General features: G+C 47.8%; 1 protein-coding gene across 1 annotated transcript in view; it reads left to right on the top strand.

Annotated features, from left to right (window-relative positions):
- EPHX2 (epoxide hydrolase 2) overlaps positions 1-21,243 on the top strand; it is a 173,735-nt gene that overhangs the window by 36,958 nt on the left and 115,534 nt on the right. Inside the window, exon 6 of the mRNA XM_089653870.1 lies at positions 1,485-1,559. Within this exon, the coding sequence (XP_089509996.1) occupies positions 1,485-1,559 (75 nt within the window). The remainder of the gene's footprint in view (positions 1-1,484; positions 1,560-21,243) is intronic.

The raw sequence follows: 21,243 nt of genomic DNA, 5'->3' as shown, positions 1-21,243 counted from the left end.
TATTATACATGGAGATCATATCCCCCCTTATGTATTATACATGGAGATCATATCCCCCCCTTATGTATTATACATGGAGATCATATCCCCCCCTTATGTATTATACATGGAGATCATATCCCCCCTTATGTTTTATACATGGAGATCATATCCTCCCCTTATGTATTATACATGGAGATCATATCCCCCCTTATGTATTATACATGGAGATCATATCCCCCCTTATGTATTATACATGGAGATCATATCCCCCCTTATGTATTATACATGGTGATCATATCCCCCCTTATGTATTATACATGGAGATCATATCCCCCCTTATGTATTATACATGGTGATCATATCCCCCCTTATGTATTATACATGATGATCATATCCCCCCCTTATGTATTATACATGGAGATCATATCCCCCCTTATGTATTATACATGGTGATCATATCCCCCCTTATGTATTATACATGGTGATCATATCCCCCTTATGTATTATACATGGTGATCATATCCCCCTTATGTATTATACATGGAGATCATATCCCCCTCTATGTAATATACATGGTGATCATATCCCCCTTAATCTCCTCTTCTCAGCAGAGAATACATTCAGTTCCTCTAATCTTTCCTCATAGCTGAGCTCCTCCATGCCTCGTATCAGTTTGGTTGCCCTTCTCTGCACTTTCTCCAGTTCCCCAATGTTCTTTTTGTGAATTGGTGCCCAAAACTGAACTGCATATTCCAGATGAGGTCTTACTAATGATTTGTACCGGGGGAAATGATATCTCTCTCTCTGGAGTCTATACCTCTTTTAATAGAAGAGAGGATTTTTCTCACTTTAGAAACCGCAGCTTGGCATTGCATGCCATTATTAAACTTGTGATCTACCAGAACCCCCAGATCCTTCTCTACCATTGACCCCCCCCAGATCCTTCTCCACCATTAAGGGGGAGATTTACTAAGACCGGAGAGTGCAAAATGTGGTTCAGCTCTGCATAGAAACCAATCAACTTCCAAGTTTTATTGTCAAAGCTTAACTGAACAAGCTGAAGTTAGAATCTGATTGGCTACCATGCACAGCTGCACCAGATTCTGAGTGCTCCGATTTTAGTAAAGCTCCCCCTAAGTGTACAGCGTAATAGGTGTATGTAAACCTCTTGCCATGTATGTAATGCATATGTGCGGTAGCAAAGAGGGTGGCCTGTAATACCCACATGCTGCACATATGCATCCATGGGTGACGGAGGTTTCTGTGCTTAGAGCAAACTCTCTAGCATGTTTCCAGAAAAGTGCAGAGACCGAGCTGTCGAAGACAGCTCCTAGTCTCTAGTAATGATCAGGAGCCAGTGGGACTGGCTCCTTATTATGTGACCACTGTGACAACCGATCAGTAAAAGGAACATTAGGGCTGGGCTGGTTAAGCTGAATATAAATTCCAATGTGTATCTAAAATAAAAAATATACTATAATAGCTAAATTATATCATTACAGATCCTGGAGAAAGAAGAGATCCCACCAATAGCAGCAGACCCGGACAATGTCTCCCATGGATTTGTTGCAGTAAAGGTATGATAGGTTTCTGTTCACCCCCCAAAAGCCATAAAGCTGCAGAATGTGTTAATAAGATTTAAAGAGACCCTGTCAAGAAAAAACAAAATTGCTGCAGGTATATGGTGGCCACACGTCTGCCGCCGACATTAATACTTTACTTTCATGGCCGAATTGCGGGGAAATGTAGACTCTTTCAGGTAGTGTACTGTTACCTCCTGCTCCCGACATATTCCTATTGGTCTCAATGGCTAATAGGAAGGTGCAAGTAGTATGAAAAGGCAGGCGAGACTGTCAGGAAGTGATAGCCTGACATTCAACCATGAAGGTAATTATATAACTGGTAGGACTTTAAATTCTGTTAAGTCATTAAATATGACAAATGATCACTCTTACCTTCTTTTCTTGCAGTAAATCTGCAGCTCAACCAGATGCCATCCCAAACTATTTACATGCCCCCTCCCCCCATAAATGTTGCTGATTGAAAGTACAGATAACATTGCTTAACCTCTTCACGCCGAGCGCACGCAAATGTACGGCCTCTCGGCGTCTGGGCCTTGACACCGAGCGGCCGCACATTTGCGTGCAATTACAAAAAACATATGTGCTGAGAGCACGGGCCCTGCGTGCTCCAAGCACATATGTCCGGTACTGACGGAAAGGTCCCAATCTCCTCTTGTGATCAGGACCTTTCCCGATCATGTGACTGCCGTGACAGCGAATCACGGTGGTCACATGACCCTAAAACCCCGCCCGCCTCTCGGCTTCTAAAACTCTTAAAGGGCCGGGAGGCACCGGCGCCAAGGGGTTATAGTGTCACTAAACCCACATCATAAAAAAAACTATCAATAAATGCTATATTACATGCTGTTCATACTCACTCAGTCACTGTGGGATTCGTTTTCTGTATTCTGCAAAAAAAAAAAGTTGCTCCTGTTGTTCTCTGTCTTCTCCTACTGTCCATGTCCCCTCTGTGGTTAGGGATTTTGCAGAGCAGTGTTGGTTACTACTGCACACGTGAGTTTCTATGCTGAAAATGTCCTCTCTATCACATCTAAGCAGCCCATGTGACTATAGGACTGAACATGTGAGTATATACAGTGAAGAACAGAAGTATTTGAACACCCTGCGATTTTGCAAGTTCTCCCACTTAGAAATCATGGAGGGGTCTGAAATTCACATTGTAGGTACATTCCCACTCTGAGAGACAGAATTAAAATAAAAAATTCAGGAAATCACATTGTATGATTTTTAAAGAATGTATTTGTCTTGCACTGCTGAACGTAAGTATTTGAATACCTGAGAAAGTCAGTGTTAATATTTGGTACAGAAGCCTTTGTTTGCAATTACAGAGGTCAAATGTTTCCTGTAGTTCTTGACCAGCTTTGCACACACTGCAACAGGGATTTTGGCCCACTCCTCCACACAGATCTCCTCTAGATCTGTCAGGTTTCGGGGCTGTCGCTGAGCAACACGGAGTTTCAGCTCCCTCCAAAGATGTTCTATTGGATTTAGGTCTGGAGACTGGCTAGGCCACTCCAGAACCTTGATATGCTTCTTACGGAGCCACTCCTTGGTTATCCTGGCTGTGTGCTTCAGGTCGTTGTCATGTTGGAAGACCCAGCCACGACCCATCTTCAATGCTCTGACTGCGGGAAGGAGGTTGTTGCTCAAAATCTCAAAATAAATGGCCCCATTCATCCTCTCCTTAATACAGTGCAGTCGTCCTGTCCCCTTCGCAGAAAAGCACCTCCAAAGCATGATGTTACCACCCCCATGCTTCACAGTAGGGATGGTGTTCTTGGGATGCAACTCATCCTTCTTTTTCCTCCAAACACGACGAGTGAAGTTTAGACCAAAAAGTTCTACTTTGGTCTCATCTGACTACATGACTTTCTCCCATGCCTCCTCTGGATCCTCCAGATGGTCATTAGCAAACTTCAGACGGGCCTGGAAATGTGATGACTTGACCAGGGGAACCTTCCGTGCAATGCATGATTTGAAACCATGACGGCGTAGTGTTCTACCGACAATGACCTTTGAAACTGTGGTCCCAGCTCTCTTCATGTCATTGACCAGCTCCTCCGTTGTAGTTCTGGGCTGATTCCTCACCTTTCTTATCAGTGATACCCCACGAGGTGAGATCTTGCATGGAGCCCCAGTCCGATGGAGACTGACAGTAGTCTTTAGCCTCTTCCATTTTCTAACAATTGCTCCAACAATTGATCTATTTTCACCAAGCTGCTTGGCAGTTGCCCCGTAGCCCTTTCCAGCCTTGTGGAGGTCCACAATTTTGTCTCTGGTGTCTTTTGACAGCTTTTTGGTCTTGCCCATGGTAGTAGTTGGTGTCTGACTGATTGTGGGGTGGACATGTGTCTTTAACTAGCTGCTGACCACAGATAGCTGAATGACGGCTGCACTGCGGCCGGCCAGTTCTGAGTGGACGTCATATGATGTCCGCCCAGAACGCACCCTGGGGCGCGCACCCGGCGATCTCCGTGATCGCTGTGTCCTACGGACACAGCTGATCACGTGATGTGGTAAAAGGCCAATCACAGCGGCCTTTTACCACATGATCAGCGGTGTCCAATGACACGCTGATCAGAGGGAAATGCAAGTGTTGGTTCTCGGCTGCACTTTCCTCACGCTGTCAGATCGTGAGGAAAGTACTGCCGAGAACCGGCAGTTGTCAGAGCGAGGATCGGCACCGATCATCAGGGCACTGATTATCAGTGCCCTGATGATCGGTGCCCAGCAGTGCCACCTGCAGGTTCCGCCCACCTGTGCCCAGCAGTGCGCCCACTAGCTCCGCCCACCTGTGCCCAGCAGATCACCCACCTGTGCCCAGCAGTGCACCCACCTGTGCCACTCTGCAGTGTCACACACCTGTGCCCAGAAGTGCCACCTACCTGTGCCCAGCAGTGCCACCCACCTGTGCCCACCCACCTGTGCCCACCAGTGCCACCCACCTGTGCCCACCCACCAGTGCTGTCCACCAGTGCAGCCCAGCAGTGCTACCAGTCAGTGCCACCATTCAGTGCCCAGCGGTTGTGCCAGTCAGTGCCGCCAGTCAGTGTCCAGCAGTGATGCCAGTCAGTGCCATCTATCAGTACCCATCATCAGTGTCACCTATCAGTGCCGCCTATCAGTGCTGCATATTAGTGCCACCTATCCGTGACACCTCATTAGTGCTGCCTATCAGTGCCGCCTATCCGTGCCACCTCATTAGTACTGCCTATCAGTGCCCTTTAGTGCTGCCTATCAGTGCCTATCAGTGCTGCCTCATCAACGCACATCAGTGAAGGAGAAAAATTACCTGTTTGAAAAATTTTATAACAGAAACAAAGAAACTTTTTTTTTTTTTTCAAATTTTTTGCACTTTTTTTATTTATAGCGCAAAAAGTAAAGCGCCCAGTGGCGATTAAATACCACCAAAAGAAAGCTCTATTTGTGAGAAAAAAATGATCAAAATTTCATATGGGTACAATGTTGCATGACCGCGCAATTGTCAATCAAAGTGCGGCAGCGCTGAAAGCTGAAAATTGGCCTGGTAAATAAGGGGGTATAAGTGCCTGGTAGGCAAGTGGTTAAAGAGCTCAGACAGGTGCTACTAAGTTAGATTAGTGATTGGAGTAGAGGTGGCCTTTTTGAAGGCACAGTAACAGGTCTTTGAGAGCCAGAATTCTTGCTGTTTCTTAGGCGTTCAAATACTTATGTTCAGCAGATTATTTAAAAATCATACAATGTGATTTCCTGAATTTTTTTTTAAATTCTGTCTCTCAGAGTGGGAATGCACCTACAATGTGAATTTCAGACCCCTCCATGATTTCTAAGTGGGAGAACTTGCAAAATCGCAGGGTGTTCAAATACTTCTGTTCCTCACTGTATACAGTGGTAAATGACAGCCCACTCCCTCCTTCCTCCTCCATGCCTACGAACCAGCTAAACACAATAGGGGTGGGATATTACATTTTGCTTGATGGAGGCTTCACTTCTCTGTTTTTCTAAGACACAGGCTGGAGGGGCATGACACAGCCTGTGAGTGGCAGAAATCCACCCACACCATGTTATTGCCAACAAATAATAAAGATTTGAATTCAAATTTATATTTGTATGACAATTGAAAACAGTTAACTGATATTCATTTTTTTTACTCTGTATTCCAAGGGCTGTTTTTTTTATTTTGAACATGTGACCAACAGCAGAGGACTAGAAGCTCCTCCTGCCATTGTTTCCCTGCAGACAGGTTGGGAAGGATCCGGGTCATATCACAGCTGTATTTGGATTTGAAAAAGGGTACATACAGTGGATATAAAAAGTCTACACACCCTTGTTAAAATGTCAGGTTTCTGTGATGAAAGAAAATAAGACAAAGATAAATAATTTTAGAACATTTTCCAGCTTTTAATGTGACCTATAAACTGAACAACTCAATTGAAAAACTGAAGTCTTTTAAAAAACTAAGATAATGTTGTTGCATATGTGTGCACACCCTCTTATAACTGGGGATGTAGCTGTGTTCAGAATTAAGCAATCACATCCAAAATCATGTTAGATAGGAGTCAGTACACACCTGCCATCATTTAAAGTTTCTCTGATTAACCACAAATAAAGTTCAGCTGTTCTAGTAGGTCTTTTCTGACATTTTCTTAGTCGCATCTTACAGCAAAAGCCATGGTCTGCAGAGAGCTTCCAAAGCATCAGAGGGATCTCATTGTTAAAAGGTACCAGTCAGGAGAAGGGGACAAAAGAATTTCCAAGGCATTAGATATACCATGGAGCACAGTGAAGACAGTCATCATCAAGCGGAGAAAATATGGCGCAACAGTGACATTACCAAGAACTGGACGTCCCTCCAAAATGGATGAAAAGACGAGAAGAACACTGGTCTGGGAGGCTGCCAAGAGGCCTACAGCAACATTAAAGGAGCTGCAGGAACATCTTGCAAGTACTGGCTGTGTGGTCATGTGACAACAATCTCCCGTATTCTTCATATGTCTGGGCTATGGGGTAGAGTGGCAAGACGGAAGCCTTTTGTAACGAAAAACATCCAAGTCTGGCTAAATTTTGCAAAAACACATCTGAAGTCTCCCAAAAGCATGTGGGAAAATGTGTTCTGGTCTGATGAAACCAAGGTTGAACTTTTTGACCATAATTCCAAAAGATATATATGGCGCAAAATCAACACTGCAGATCACCAAAAGAACACCATATCCACAGTGAAGCATGGTGGTGGCAGCATCATGCTTTGGGGCTGTTTTTCTTCAGCTGGAACTGGGGCCTTCGTCAAGGTAGAGGGAAATTGTGAACAGTTCCAAATAGCAGTCAATATTGGCACAAAACCTTTAGGCTTCTGCTAGAAAGCTGAACATGAAGAGGAACTTCATCTTTCACCATGACAACGACCCAAAGCATACATCCAAATCAACAAAGGAATGGCTTCACCAGAAGAAGATTAAAGATTTGGAATGGCCCAGCCAGAGCCCAGACCTGAATCCGAACGAAAATCTGTGGGCTGATCTGAAGAGGGCTGTGCACAGGAGATGCCTTCGCCATCTGACAGATTTGGAATGTTTTTGCAAGGAAGAGTGGACAAATATTGCCAAGTCAAGATGTGCCATGCTGATAGACTCATACCCAAAAAGACTGAGTGTTGGAATCACATCAAAAGGGGCTTCAACAAAGTATTAGTGTAAGGGTGTGCACACTTATGCAACCATATTATTTTAGTTTTTTTATTTTTACTTCCCTCCACCTAAAGATTTCAGTTTGTTGTTCAACTGAGTTGTACAGTTTATAGGTTACATTAAAGGTGGAAAAAGTTCTGAAATGATTGATCTTTGTCTCATTTTTTTACATCACAGAAACCTGACATTTTAACAGGGGTGTGTAGACTTTTTATATAAGCTGAGTACATTTCTACAGATCGACAGATCATTTTCTGTTCAAAAGGGCCTTTAAAGGGATGAAACCTAGGAAATGTGCATGTATTGTAATGATATCTGTGTGTGTTTGAAGCCGATAATTCTTCCTTCTCTAGTGTCAGTAAGAATATGTGAATTGCAAATGGTTTTTATTGACCTACGTGCTATTTTTTTTTTCTTTTTCAAATCTTCCACTGCCACTAGACATTGCAGCTCACCTAACTGGTGGCAGTGTACAAAAACAACACAAAAGGAGATCACTCACCTCTAGACTCCTGCTTGCTATCCGGGGCTCACATAAAATCTAGTTGGCCGAAAAAGGAAGGGATGCTCAAGGAGCTGTATTTAATAACACTCATCTGTCTTGGGATGCAGTGCTGGATCTCCTTTCCAGCCCAAAGCCGCTAGCACTTCAGGTTTCACTTGTAGCACAGCAAGGTGACCAATTAGGAGATGACCCTAATGATCATAGCCCCAGCTGTCCTGATTGGTGGTACCTTAAATTGTGAAGTGAGGCATGGCTTGGCGATTGAGCAGTGCATCGCTAGGCTTCAGCTGAGCCTTTATTTGGTAGTACTTACCTATGTCCCTGTACCTTCTGTGTCCTCCGTGCCTGCCTCCAGCCTCTAGCCTCTGGGTTCTGTGTGACTCTCAAGTACACTCCCAGTCTACGTGTCATTCATTGACTCAAGTGTGCCCAGTGACTCTGAGTACTCTTCCAGTTCATGTGTCAACTAGTGACTCCAGTATGCCCAGTGTTTCCATATGAGCTTCCAGTTGGTTTGCCATCTAGTGACTCCAGTGCCGCCAGTGTTAGTATGCTTCCAATTTACATGCCATCTAGTAGAGACCAGTGTGCCCAATGACTTCAAATGTGCTCCCAGTTTACCTGTCATCTAGTTACTTCAGTACGCACAGTGACTCCAAATGCGTTCCCAGTCCACAGGTCATCTAGTAACCTTGAGTGCGCTCGCAGTCCACATGTCATCTCTGATTCTTGTATGCCCAGTGACTCAGAGTGCCTTCCCAGTCCAACTGTTATTTATTGACTCCAGTGTTCCCAGTGACTTCATCTGCACTCGTAGTCCACCTTTCATCTCGTGACTCCAGTGTATCCATATGTCATCTAGTGTCCCCGAAATGGGCTCCCTGTTCACTTGCTATCTAGTAGACATCATTGTCCCCAGTGACTTCAAATGTGCTGCCAGTCTACCTGTCATCCTAGTACGTCCAGTGACTCCAAGTGCACTTCCAGTCCATGTCATCTTGTAACTTCAAGCACAATCCCAGTCCACGTCTCAGTTAGTGACTCCAGTGTGCCCAGATACTCTTAAGTGCACTGCAAGTCCACACGTGAACTAGTAAAATCCAGTGTGCTCAGTGAATCCAGGTGCACTTCCAGTCAATGTGTCATTTTGTGACTCCAGTGCACCCAGTCTTTTCAAGTGAGCTCCCAGTTGAGGTCTCATCTAGTGACCCCAGTGCCCCTGGGGAATCCAAATGTGCTTCCAGTCCACGTGTCATATAGTGGCTCTAGTACACCAAGTGACTGCAAGTATGCTTCCCATCCATGTGCCATCTAGTAGACATCAGTAAGCCCAGTGACCTCAAGTGCTCCCAGTCTTCTTGTCATCTAGTAGATTCCAGTGTGCCCAGTGATGCCAAATGCATTCCCAGTCCATGTGTCATCTAGTGTTTTCAAGTCACATGTCGGTGACTCCTGTGTGCCCAGTGACTCAAAATGATCTCTCCCAGTTCATGTGTCATCTAGTGACCTCGGTGTGCCCCGTGACTTCAAGTGCACTCGCAGTCCACATGTCATCTTGTAACTTCAAGTGTCTTTCCAGTCCAAGTGTCAACTAGTGACTCTAGCGCACCCAGTGTTTCCAGATGAACTCCCAGTTGAAGTGTCATCTAGTGACCCCAGTGCGCTCAGTGACACCAAATGCGCTTTCAGTGTTATTTAGTGGCTCCAGTACACCAGTGACTCCAAGTATGCTTCCGAATTCACCTGTCATCCAGTAGACACCAGTGTGCTCAGTAATTTTAAATGTGCTCCCAGTCCACATGTCATCTAATAGACAGCAGTATGCCCAGTGCTTTTTAAATGTTCTCCCAGTCTACTTGTCATTTAGTGACTCCAGTGTGTCCAGAGACTCTAAGTGCTTTCCCACTCCACACATGATCTCCAGTGAACACTCCAGTGTTCCCAGTGACCCCAAGTGCACATCCAGTCAATGTGTCACTCCAGCGAACTCAGGGTTTCTAAATGAGTTCTGAGTTCAGGTGTCTTCTAGTAATTCCAATGCTCCCATTGACTCCAAATGCGCTGCCAGTCCATGTGTCATTAAGTGGCTCCAGTACACCCAGTGACTCCAAGTATGATTCCCATCCACGTGCCTTCCAGTAGAAACCAGTGTGCCCAGTAATTTCAAATGTGCTCTAAGTCCACGTTTTCTACTGGACTCCATTGTGCCCTATGACTCCAAAAGTGCTTCTAGTTCATATGTCATCTAGTGACTCTTAGTACATTTCCAGTCCAAGTGCCATCTAGTAGACACCAGTGTGCCCAGTGACCTCAAGTGCTCCTGTCAGGGAATGGGAAGATTGCTGCGGTGATCGAATCCGCACATGCGTAGAGTCCTGACAAAACGTACAGGCAGGCGGGCACTAGGACCCAGGCGTGCCTGTCACCAATGACGGCGCCGGGCAAGCACTAGGACCCAGGAGCGCCTGTCAGTAGTCGGGCGGGCTATTTAAACCCAGCTCTTGCAATGCTCAAGTGCCATATGGTCTTTCCTGTGTTCCTGTGAGTTTACTTTGCTGCTGACCCTGCCTGATCCTGATCTGCTGACTTCTTCTGCTCTGACCCCTGGCTTGCCTGACCATTCTCCTGCCTGTTCCTGCACTTTTGATCTCCTGTTGCCAAACCCGGACCGTGACCCGTTTATTCTTCTGTCTGCTGTTTTGTACCGACCTGCTCCGCTGTTACCGTCCCGGCCTGTCTGACCTCGCTTACTCTACCTCCTCACATCAGACTCTCACCTGCTGCGTACCACCGACAGGTGCCTCTACCACAGCTGGTTGCACCCAGGGGTCGCGACCTGGTCTCGGCTTGCTCCAAGTCCATCCCCACCATCAGGGGCTCTGGTGAACAAGCAGGTCGGAACTTAGATTCCGCGCCCTAGGGAATTCTGGTCTGTGGAACGCTAGAGGCTACCACCGGCTGGTCCCTAACAGCTCCCAGTCCAAATGTTATCTAGTAGACACCAGAGTGCTCAGTGACTCCAAATGCACTCCCTGTCCATGTGTCATCTAATGACTTCAAGTGCACTCCCAGTCCACATGACATCCCATGACTCCAGAGTGCCAAGTGACTCCCAAGTGTACAGCCGTGGCCAAAGGTTTTGAGAATGACACAGATATTAATTTTCACAAAGTCTACTGCCTCAGTTTTTATGATGGCAATTTTCATATGCTCCAGAATGTTATGAAGAGTGATCAGATGAATTGCAATTAATTGCAAAGTCCCTCTTTGACATGAAAATTAACTTAATCCCAAAAAAAAATTCAATTGCATTTCAGCCCTACTACAAAAGGACCAGCTGACATCATGTCAATTATTCTTACGTTAACACAGGTGTCAGTGTTGACCAGGACAAGGCTGGAGATCACTCTGTCATGCTGCTTGAGTTAGAATAAAAGACTGGAAGCTTTAAAAGGAGGGTGGTGCTTGATATGTTTGCTCTTCCTCTGTTAACGATGGTTACCTGCAAGGAAACACATGCAATCATTGCTTTGCACAAAAAGGGATTCACATTCAAGGATTTTGCTGCTCCTAAGATTGTACCTAAATCAACCATTTATCGGATCATCAAGAACTTCAAGAAGAGAGGCTCAATTGTTGCAGAGAAGGCTTCAGGGTGTCAGGACCATCTCCTAAAGTTGATTCAACTGCGGGATTGGGGCACCACCAATGCAGAGCTTGCTCAGGAATTGCAGCAGGCAGGTGTGATGCATCTGCACGCACAGTGAGGCAAAGACTTTTGGAGGATTGCCTGATGTCAAGAAGGGCAGCAAAGAAGCCACTTATCTCCAGGAAAAACATCTGAGACAGACTAATATTCTGCAAAAGACACAGGGATTGGACTGCTGAAGACTGGGGTAAAGTAATTTTCTCTGATGGTAAAGCTTCCTGAGACCATTCATGTGTGGGGTTGCTTCCCAGCTAAGGGAGTGGGCTCACTCACAATTTTACCTAAGAACACAGCCATGAATAAAGAATGGTACAAACATCCTCTGAGAGCAACTTCTCTCAACCATCCAAGAACAGATTGGTGAGGAACAATGCCTTTTCCAGCATGATGGAGCACCTTGCCATAACTAAGTGGCTTGGGGAACAAAACATCGAAATTTGGTCCATGGCCAGGAAACTCCTCAGCCCTTAGTCCCATTGAGAACTTGTGGTCATTCCTCAAGATGCGGGTGAACAAAAAAAACCCGAAACGTTTGGACAAACTCCAAGAATTGATTATGAAAGAATGGGCTGCCATCAGTCAGGATGTGGCCCAGAAGTTGATTGACAGCATGCCAGGGCGAATTACAGAGGTCTTGAAAAAGAAGGGTCAACCCTGCAAATATTGACTCTTTGCATAAACTTAATGTAATTGTCAATAAAAGCCTTTGACACCTATGAAATGCTTGTAATTCTACTTCAGTACTTTATGGACATAACACTGGATCAATATTTATGAACTTGATGTAATCATGTAAATGGTTAGCACTTCCGCCTGGCAGTACTAGGGTCGTTGGTTCGAATCCCAACCACGGCATCACCTGCCTGGAGTTTGCATGTTCTCCCTGTGCCTGCATGGGTTTCCTATGGGTACTCCAGTTTCCTCCCACACTCCAAAGACATGCTGGTAGGTTAATTGGCTCCTGTCTAAATTGGCCCTAGTCTGTGTATGTATGAATGGAAGTTAGGGACCTTAGATTGTACACCTCTTGAGGGTTAGGGACTGATGTGAATGTAATATATATGTAAAGCGCTGCGTAAATTGATGGCGCTATATAAGTACCTAAAATAAATAGATAAATAAATAAATAGTACAAAAAGACCTAAAAACACTGAAGCAGCTGACTTTGTAAAAATTAATACTTGTGTCATTCTCACAACTTTTGGCCACGGTTGTACTTCCAGTCCACGTCATCTAGTGACCCTAAATGGGCTCCATGTCCATATGCCATCTAGTAGACACCAGTATGTCCAGTGACTCCCAAGTGCACTCCCAGTCCACCAGTCATCTGGTAACTCCAGTGACTCTAAGTGTTCCCATGATATCAGACTGGCTGTCACTCCACTTCCTTAAACTGAACCTCTCCAAAACCGAGTTTCTTGTCTTCCCCCAGCCCGGACACCACCCCCCATTGACTTCTCCATCACATCCAACAACGCCACCATTAAACCCGCCCTGCAGGCCAGAGTACTTGGTGTCATTCTGGACTCCAACCTATCCTTCCAGCCCCAAGTCCAATCTTTAACAAACTCGTGCAGACTCCACCTCCGCAACATCGCCAAAATCCGCACGTTCCTAACCCCAGAAAACACTAAACAGCTCATCCACTCCCTCATCATATCACGACTCGACTACTGCAACTCCCTCCTCACTGGCCTGCCTCGCCGCTGGCTATCCCCGCTTCAGTCGATCCTGAATACGGGTGCCAGACTCATTCACCTTTCCAACCTCTCCGTTTCCACCACCCCCCTCTGCCAATCCCTCCACTGGCTTCCGATTGCGCAACGGATCAAATTCAAAATCCTAACACTGACGTACAAAGCCGTCCACCATACTGCCCCGAACAACATTACTGACCTAATATCCAAGTACCACCCAGCACGCACACTCCGCTCCTCACAAGACCTCCTTCTCTCTAGTTCCCTGGTCTCCTCCTCCCATGCCCACCTCCAGGACTTCTCCAGGGTGTCACCCATCTTCTGGAACTCCCTGCCCCAACCCATCAGATTATCACCTACTCTCCTCTCCTTTAGGCGCACCCTGAAAACCCATCTCTTCAGGGAAGCCTACCCCACCCCCTGCTAACTTGCCGACCTCCTCCACTCTTCCTACCACCCCATCCCCCACAGCTATCTCCTCCTGTGCCACCATCCCCTCCCTCCTAGATTGTAAGCTCGAAAGAGCAGGGCCCTCGATCCCCTCATGTTTTTCATTGTATTGGTATTGTTCTGTCACATGTTCTGTCCCCCTTTTTAATGTACAGCTCTGAGTGAACTATTGGCGCTTTATAAATACTGTATAATAATAATAATATCTAGTGACTCCTAGTGTGCCCCTGTGCGTCTACTGTTCTCTCGTGCACCGCCATGACACCTGTATCTCCATGCAGACTCTGGTACGCTCCTGTATCATCTGGACAGTCCCTCTCTGGATTTGGACCACCGTCCATGAACCATAGAAGTTTAGAACTTCAATCTTAGAGGCCGATAATCGTTGTAAGTCTTTGTCTGCCTGGCTATAATAGTTGTGGCAGTGACAGTAGAAGGGTTAGTACCTGCAGAACAACACTCCATCTATCTAGTTGCACTCTGTACTCTTCTATAAACAGCCTCCTAGTGTATACATGTGTCAAGCTTTATAGGAGGCAGATGCAAAGAATCGCCCCTTTGTTAAACCGTGTCCAGGGATGCTTGTCTAACAACCAACATACACTGAAGATGTGCTGGAGTCAGACGAATTTGTTCAGCAGTTGTTACTCAAAGGAGTGTGTTTGATTGTTACAAGGCCATCACGGTGGAAGCGTGTCAGACGTACGTCGAATGCATGGCGAAGGCACACTCTGATCTTCTCGTGTGTTTACAGTACATTCCCTTTCACAATCATAGAAGAAAAGCAGCAGATGGAATGTGCTTATATAGGGCAGGCTGCACTGAGAAAAATACAAAGCAGTGCAAAGAAAATGTCATTGAAAATTCTGAGCTACATTTAACATTTCATTCAAATTTCAATCACTGTGTCAACAAAACACATCGCAACGTTCCTGAAATGCAGATCCTTTTTTTTTTATGTCAACATTAAATCAATGCTATTATGTTGTTCGTTTTTTAATTTTTTTCCCATTTAAATAATAAAACAATAGACACCAGAAACATTACACAAGGCTTTACGGGGCTTATTAGTCACAATACAAATACAATGCAGTAGACATGAATTTTCCGATAATCTGGGACTGTTTATGTATTTTCAGGCAATGGATTGTAGATTATTATTATTATACAGGATTTATATAGCGCCAACAGTTTGCGCAGCTCTTTACAAAATTAAGGTAGACATTATTATTATTATACAGGACTTACAGTGGGGCAAAAAAGTATTTAGTCAGCCACCAATTCTGCAAGTTGTCCCACTTAAAAAGATGAGAGAGGCCTGTAATTGGCATCATAGGTAGACCTCAACTATGAGAGACAAAATGAGAAAAAAAATCCAGACAATCGCATTGGCTGATTTGGAAAGAATTTATTTGCAAATTATGGTGGAAAATAAGTATTTGGTCAATATCAAAAGTTCATCTCAATACTTTGTTATATATCCTTTGTTGTCAATGACAGAGGTCAAACGTTTCCTGTAAGTCTTCACAAGGTTGGCACACACTGTTGCTGGTATGTTGGCCCATTCCTCCATGCAGATCTCCTCTAGAACAGTGATGTTTTGGGGCTGTCGCTGGGCAACACGGACTTTCAACTCCCTCCAAAGGTTTTCTATGAGGTTGAGATCCGGAGACTGGCTAGGCCACTCCAGGACCTTGAAATGCTTCTTACGAAGCCACTCCTTCGTTGCCCGGGTGGTATGTTTGGGATCATTGTCATGTTGGAAGACCCAGCCACGTTTCATCTTCAATGCCCTTGCTGATGGAAGGAGGTTTGCACTCAAAATCTCACGATACATGGCCCCATTCATTCTGTCCTGTACATGGATCAGTCGTCCTGGTCCCTTTGCGGAGAAACAGCCCCAAAGCATGATGTTGCCACCCCCATGCTTCACGGTAGGTATGGTGTTCTTTGGATGCAACTCAGCATTCTCTCTCCTCCAAACACGACGAGTTGTGTTTCTACCAAACAGTTCTATTTTGGTTTCATCTGACCATATGACATTCTCCCAATCCTCTTCTGGATCATCCAAATGCTCTCTAGCAAACTTCAGATGGGCCCGCACATGTACTGGCTTAAGCAGGGGGACACGTCTGGCACTGCAGGATCTGAGTCCCTGGCGGCGTAGTGTGTTACTGATGGTAGCCTTTGTTACGTTGGTCTCAGCTCTCTGCAGGTCATTCACTAGGTCCCCCTGTGTGGTCCTGGGATTTTTGCTCACCGTTCTTGTGATCATTTTGACCCCACGGGGTGAGATCTTGCGTGGAGCCCCAAATCGAGGGATCTTGTATGTCTTCCATTTTCTAATTATTGCTCCCACAGTTGATTTGTTCACACCAAGCTGCTTGCCTATTGCAGATTCAGTCTTCCCAGCCTGGTGCAGGTCTACAATTTTGTTTCTGGTGTCCTTCAACAGCTCTTTGGTCTTCACCATAGTGGAGTTTGGAGTGTGACTGTTTGAGGTTGTGGACAGGTGTCTTCTATACTGATAACAAGTTCAAACAGGTGCCATTGATACAGGTAATGAGTGCAGGACAGAGGAGCCTCTTAAAGAAGAAGGTACAGGTCTGTGAGAGCCAGAAATCTTGCTTGTTTGTAGGTGACCAAATACTTATTTTCCACCATAATTTGCAAATAAATTCTTTCCAAATCAGTGAATGTGATTGTCTGGATTTGTTTTCTCATTTTGTCTCCCATAGTTGAGGTCTACCTAGGATGCCAATTACAGGCCTCTCTCATCTTTTTAAGTGGGAGAACTTGCACAATTGGTGGCTGACTAAATACTTTTTTGCCTTACTGTATATAGCGCCGACGGTTTGCTCAGCGCTTTACATTATGGTGGGAGACAGTACAGTCACAATACAATTCAATACAAGAGGGATTCGAGGGCCCTGCTCCTTGGAGCTTACAATCTAGGAGGGAGGGGATAGTGGTACAAAAGGTGATAACTGTGGGAGATGGAGTGGTTAGAAGAGTAGAGGATTCCAGTGTTAGCTGAGGGCGGGGTAGGCTTCCCTGAAGAGATAGGTTTTCAGAGTGCGCCTGAAAGTGAGCAGAGTAGGAGATAGTCTGATACATTGGGGTAGGGAGTTCAAGAGGATGGAGGAAGCCCTGGAGAAGTCCTGGAGACGAGCATGGGAGGAGGAGACAAGGGAGCTGGAGAGTAGGAGGTCTTGTGAGGAGCGGAGAGTACGGTTTGGGTGGTATTTAGAGACAAGGTCGGTAATGTAATTTGGGGCAGTGTTATGAACGGCTTTATACGTCAGTGTTAGTGTTTTGAATTTTATCCGTTGGGCAATTGGAAGCCAGTAGAGGGATTGGCAGAGGTTGTGTGGCAGATACAAGCCAGTGGAGGGATTGGCAGAGAGGGGTGGTGGATACAAGCCAGTGGAGGGATTGGCAGAGAGGGGTGGTGGATACAAGCCAGTGGAGGGATTGGCAGAGAGGGGTGGTAGATACAAGCCAGTGGAGGGATTGGCAGAGAGGGGTGGTAGATACAAGCCAGTGGAGGGATTGGCAGAGAGGGGTGACGGATACAAGCCAGTGGAGGGATTGGCAGAGAGGGGTGGTGGATACAAGCCACTGGAGGGATTGGCAGAGAGGGGTGACAGATACAAGCCAGTGGAGGGATTGGCAGAGAGGGGTGGCGGATACAAGCCAGTGGAGGGATTGGCAGAGAGGGGTGGCGGATACAAGCCAGTGGAGGGATTGGCAGAGAGGGGTGACGGATACAAGCCAGTGGAGGGATTGGCAGAGAGGGGTGGCGGATACAAGCCAGTGGAGGGATTGGCAGAGAGGGTTGGCGGATACAAGCCAGTGGAGGGATTGGCAGAGAGGGGTGACAGATACAAGCCAGTGGAGGGATTGGCAGAGAGGGGTGGTGGATACAAGCCAGTGGAGGGATTGGCAGAGAGGGGTGACGGATACAAGCCAGTGGAGGGATTGGCAGAGAGGGGTGGCGGATACAAGCCAGTGGAGGGATTGGCAGAGAGGGGTGACGGATACAAGCCAGTGGAGGGATTGGCAGAGAGGGGTGGCAGATACAGTTACAGTACAATTTGGTACAAGAGGAAACAGAGGGCCCTGCTCGTTAGAGCTTACAGTCTAGGAGTATAGAACTACATTTCCCATAACATGGAAGGAACTTGCAAACTTGATTGTTGCTGCAGCCAATTAAGAGACATAAATCCTTTTTAGTGTCAGTCAGATCCTTCCAACAATCTTCAAAGTGATATTCCAAAAAATGAAATCCAATATCGCAGTGAACCTCAAAAAAACCACAAAAACAGAGATAGTGTATTATCCTCAGTGTAACAATATATACATATGTGAAAAACATAATATAAACACTGCGTGAGAACACGTGATTATAGTGCAGCACTCTGTGTACACTCCAACAAAAACAATACTCCATGAAAATCCCGTGAACACTTCTATGTGGCTAGAGTGAATACTCTTACCATCAACATGTGATCAAAAAGCCTTATTCAATTGTCACAACTCCTTCATTACATCCTCAAAGGTTATTTCTAAATGCCAGGTTAGATATATACTGTATCCTCCCCCAGCCAATCACAGGTACACACCCATGGAAGAGAGAGAATAACCATATAGTATGTGTCACATAAGTATATCCAGACTTTTATTGGTTGTGCTTACATGTATATAATTAAAAAAACCACTAAAATCCTTTCAAAATTCCCATTCCTGCCTGCACAGCAGCTTCCAGGAATGCCAATTACGATATTCTCTCAGTTAAGATGGCCACTTGGGCAGGCAGGAATGGGAATTTTGAAAGGATTTTAGCATTTTTTTCATTATATACATGTAAGCGCAACCAATAAAAGTCTGGATATACTTATGTGACATATACTATATGGTTATTCTATCTTCCATGGGTGTGTACCTGTGATTGGCTGGGGGAGGATATACAGGTGAAACTCGAAAAATTAGAATATTGTGCAAAAGTTCATTTATTTCAGTAATGCAACTTAAAAGGTGAAACTAATATATGAGATAGACTCATTACATGCAAAGCAAGATAGTTCAAGCCGTGATTTGTCATAATTGTGATGATTATGGCTTACAGCTCATGAAAACCCCAAATCCACAATCTCAGAAAATGAGAATATTGTGAAAAGGTGCAATATTCTCGGCTCAAAGTGTCCCACTCTAATCAGCTAATTAAGCCATAACACCTGCAAAGGGTTCCTGAGCCTTTAAATGGTCTCTCAGTCTGGTTCAGTAGGAATCACAATCATGGGAAAGACTGCTGACCTGACAGTTGTGCAGAAAACCATCATTGACAGCCTCCATAAGGAGGGAAAGCCTCAAAAGGTAATTGCAAATGAAGTTGGATGTTCCCAAAGTGCTGTATCAAAGCACATTAATAGAAAGTTATGTGGAAGGGAAAAGTGTGGAAGAAAAAGGTGCACAAGCAGCATGTCAGGGCTCCCAGGTATGACCAGAGGTGTGTGACTGAAGCAGGGAAACGCAGACCTCAGATATGTTATAAACAATATAATTTATTAACACTAACAGTACAAACATAAACGCAGTGCAATACTAAAACATAATACAGTGCAAACAAACCAAACCACCCACAGATAACAATACATACAAGCAAGCGTCGTCAGGCAGGCCGGGTCAATATCAATAAGGCAGGTAGGTACAGGGGGAGCAAGCGGAGATTGGTCAGGGTCACAAGCCAGGGATCAGAACAGGTAGCAAGCAGCGTGGTACAGAGGGTCAGACAGAGGGTTGGTCAGGAGCGAGCCGGGATCAGAGCAGGAGAAGTCAGCAGCGGTTCAGAAACAGGATGCAGGACAGAAACAGGATGCAGGGCCCAGGACAAACACAACACCAAGGCAGAGTCTGCAAGTCTGGCCATCCCTTAAATACCCCAGTATCATCAGTTCCAGGTGTTAGCTGGCTGAAAGGTTGAGTCTCTGATTGCTGGGAGCACCCGCTGGCCAGCCCTGGTACTGCAGATCAAAAGGCAGGTGAGTCCCACCATTGCTGGCCAGTCCATTCCTAACAGTACCCCCCCCTCAAGGAGCGGCCTCAGGACGCTCCAAACAGTCCTAGCTGGGCAAAATGTTCCACCGCCCGGGTCTGGCAACTGGCGGGATAGCAAAGACTGGCACACCGGGCAGGACTCCGGGCAGCGGCACACCGGGCTGGACTCCGGGCAGCGGCACATCGAGCAGAGGCACTCCGGGCAGAGGCACACCGGGCAGAGGCACATCGGGCAGGACTCCGGGCAGAGGCACATCGGGCAGAGGCACATCGGGCAGAGGCACATCGGGCAGGACTCCGGGCAGAGGCACATCGGGCAGAGGCACATCGGGCAGAGGCACATCGGGCAGAGGCACATCGGGCAGAGGCACATCGGGCAGGATTCCGGGCAGAGGCACATCGGGCAGGACTCCGGGCAGAGGCACATCGGGCAGGACTCCGGGCAGAGGCACATCGGGCAGAGGCACATCGGGCAGAGGCACATCGAGCAGAGGCACATCGGGCAGGATTCCGGGCAGAGGCACATCGGGCAGGACTCCGGGCAGAGGCACATCGGGCAGGACTCCGGGCAGAGGCACATCGGGCAGGACTCCGGGCAGAGGCACATCGGGCAGGACTCCGGGCAGAGGCACATCGGATTACCAGGCGAAGCAGCAGGCAGCGGGCCACCAGGCGTAGCAGCAGGCACCGGGCCCCCGGGCGGAGCGGCAGGCACCGGGCCCCCGGGCGGAGCGGCAGGCACCGGGCCCCCGGGCGGAGCGGCAGGCACCGGGCCCCCGGGCGGAGCGGCAGGCACCGGGCCCCCGGGCGGAGCGGCAGGCACCGGGCCCCCGGGCGGAGCGGCAGGCACCGGGCCCCCGGGCGGAGCGGCAGGCACCGGGCCCCCGGGCGGAGCGGCAGGCACCGGGCCCCCGGGCGGAGCGGCAGGCACCGGGCCCCCGGGCGGAGCGGCAGGCACCGGGCCCCCGGGCGGAGCGGCAGGCACCGTGCCCCCGGGCGGGGCGACAGGCACCGTGCCCCCGGGCGGGGCGACAGGCACCGTGCCCCCGGGCGGGGCGACAGGCATCGTGCCCCCAGGCGGGGCGGCGGGCGCCGGACCCCCAGGCGGAGCGACAGGCATCGGGCCCTCAGGCGGAGCGGCGGGCGCCGGACCCCCAGGCGGAGCAACAGGTCTCGGGCCCATAGGCGGAGCGGCGGGCGCCGGACCCCCAGGAGGAGCGACAGGTCTCGGGCCCTCAGGCGGAGCGGCGGGCGCCGGACCCCCAGGAGGAGCGACAGGTCTCGGGCCCTCAGGCGGAGCGGCGGGCGCCGGACCCCCAGATGGAGCGACAGGTCTCGGGCCCTCAGGCGGAGCGGCGGGCGCCGGACCCCCAGGTGGAGCGACAGGTCTCGGGCCCTCAGGCGGAGCGGCGGGCGCCGGACCCCCAGGTGGAGCGACAGGTCTCGGGCCCTCAGGCGGAGCGGCGGGCGCCGGACCCCCAGGTGGAGCGACAGGTCTCGGGCCCTCAGGCGGAGCGGCGGGCGCCGGACCCCCAGATGGAGCGACAGGTCTCGGGCCCTCAGGCGGAGCGGCGGGCGCCGGACCCCCAGGTGGAGC

This window comes from Staurois parvus, unplaced genomic scaffold (assembly GCF_062004578.1).
Source record: "Staurois parvus isolate SC_StPar_1 unplaced genomic scaffold, SC_StPar_1.0 ptg000723l, whole genome shotgun sequence".
NCBI lineage: Eukaryota > Metazoa > Chordata > Amphibia > Anura > Ranidae > Staurois > Staurois parvus.
This window is presented reverse-complemented; position numbering and strand designations above follow the sequence as displayed.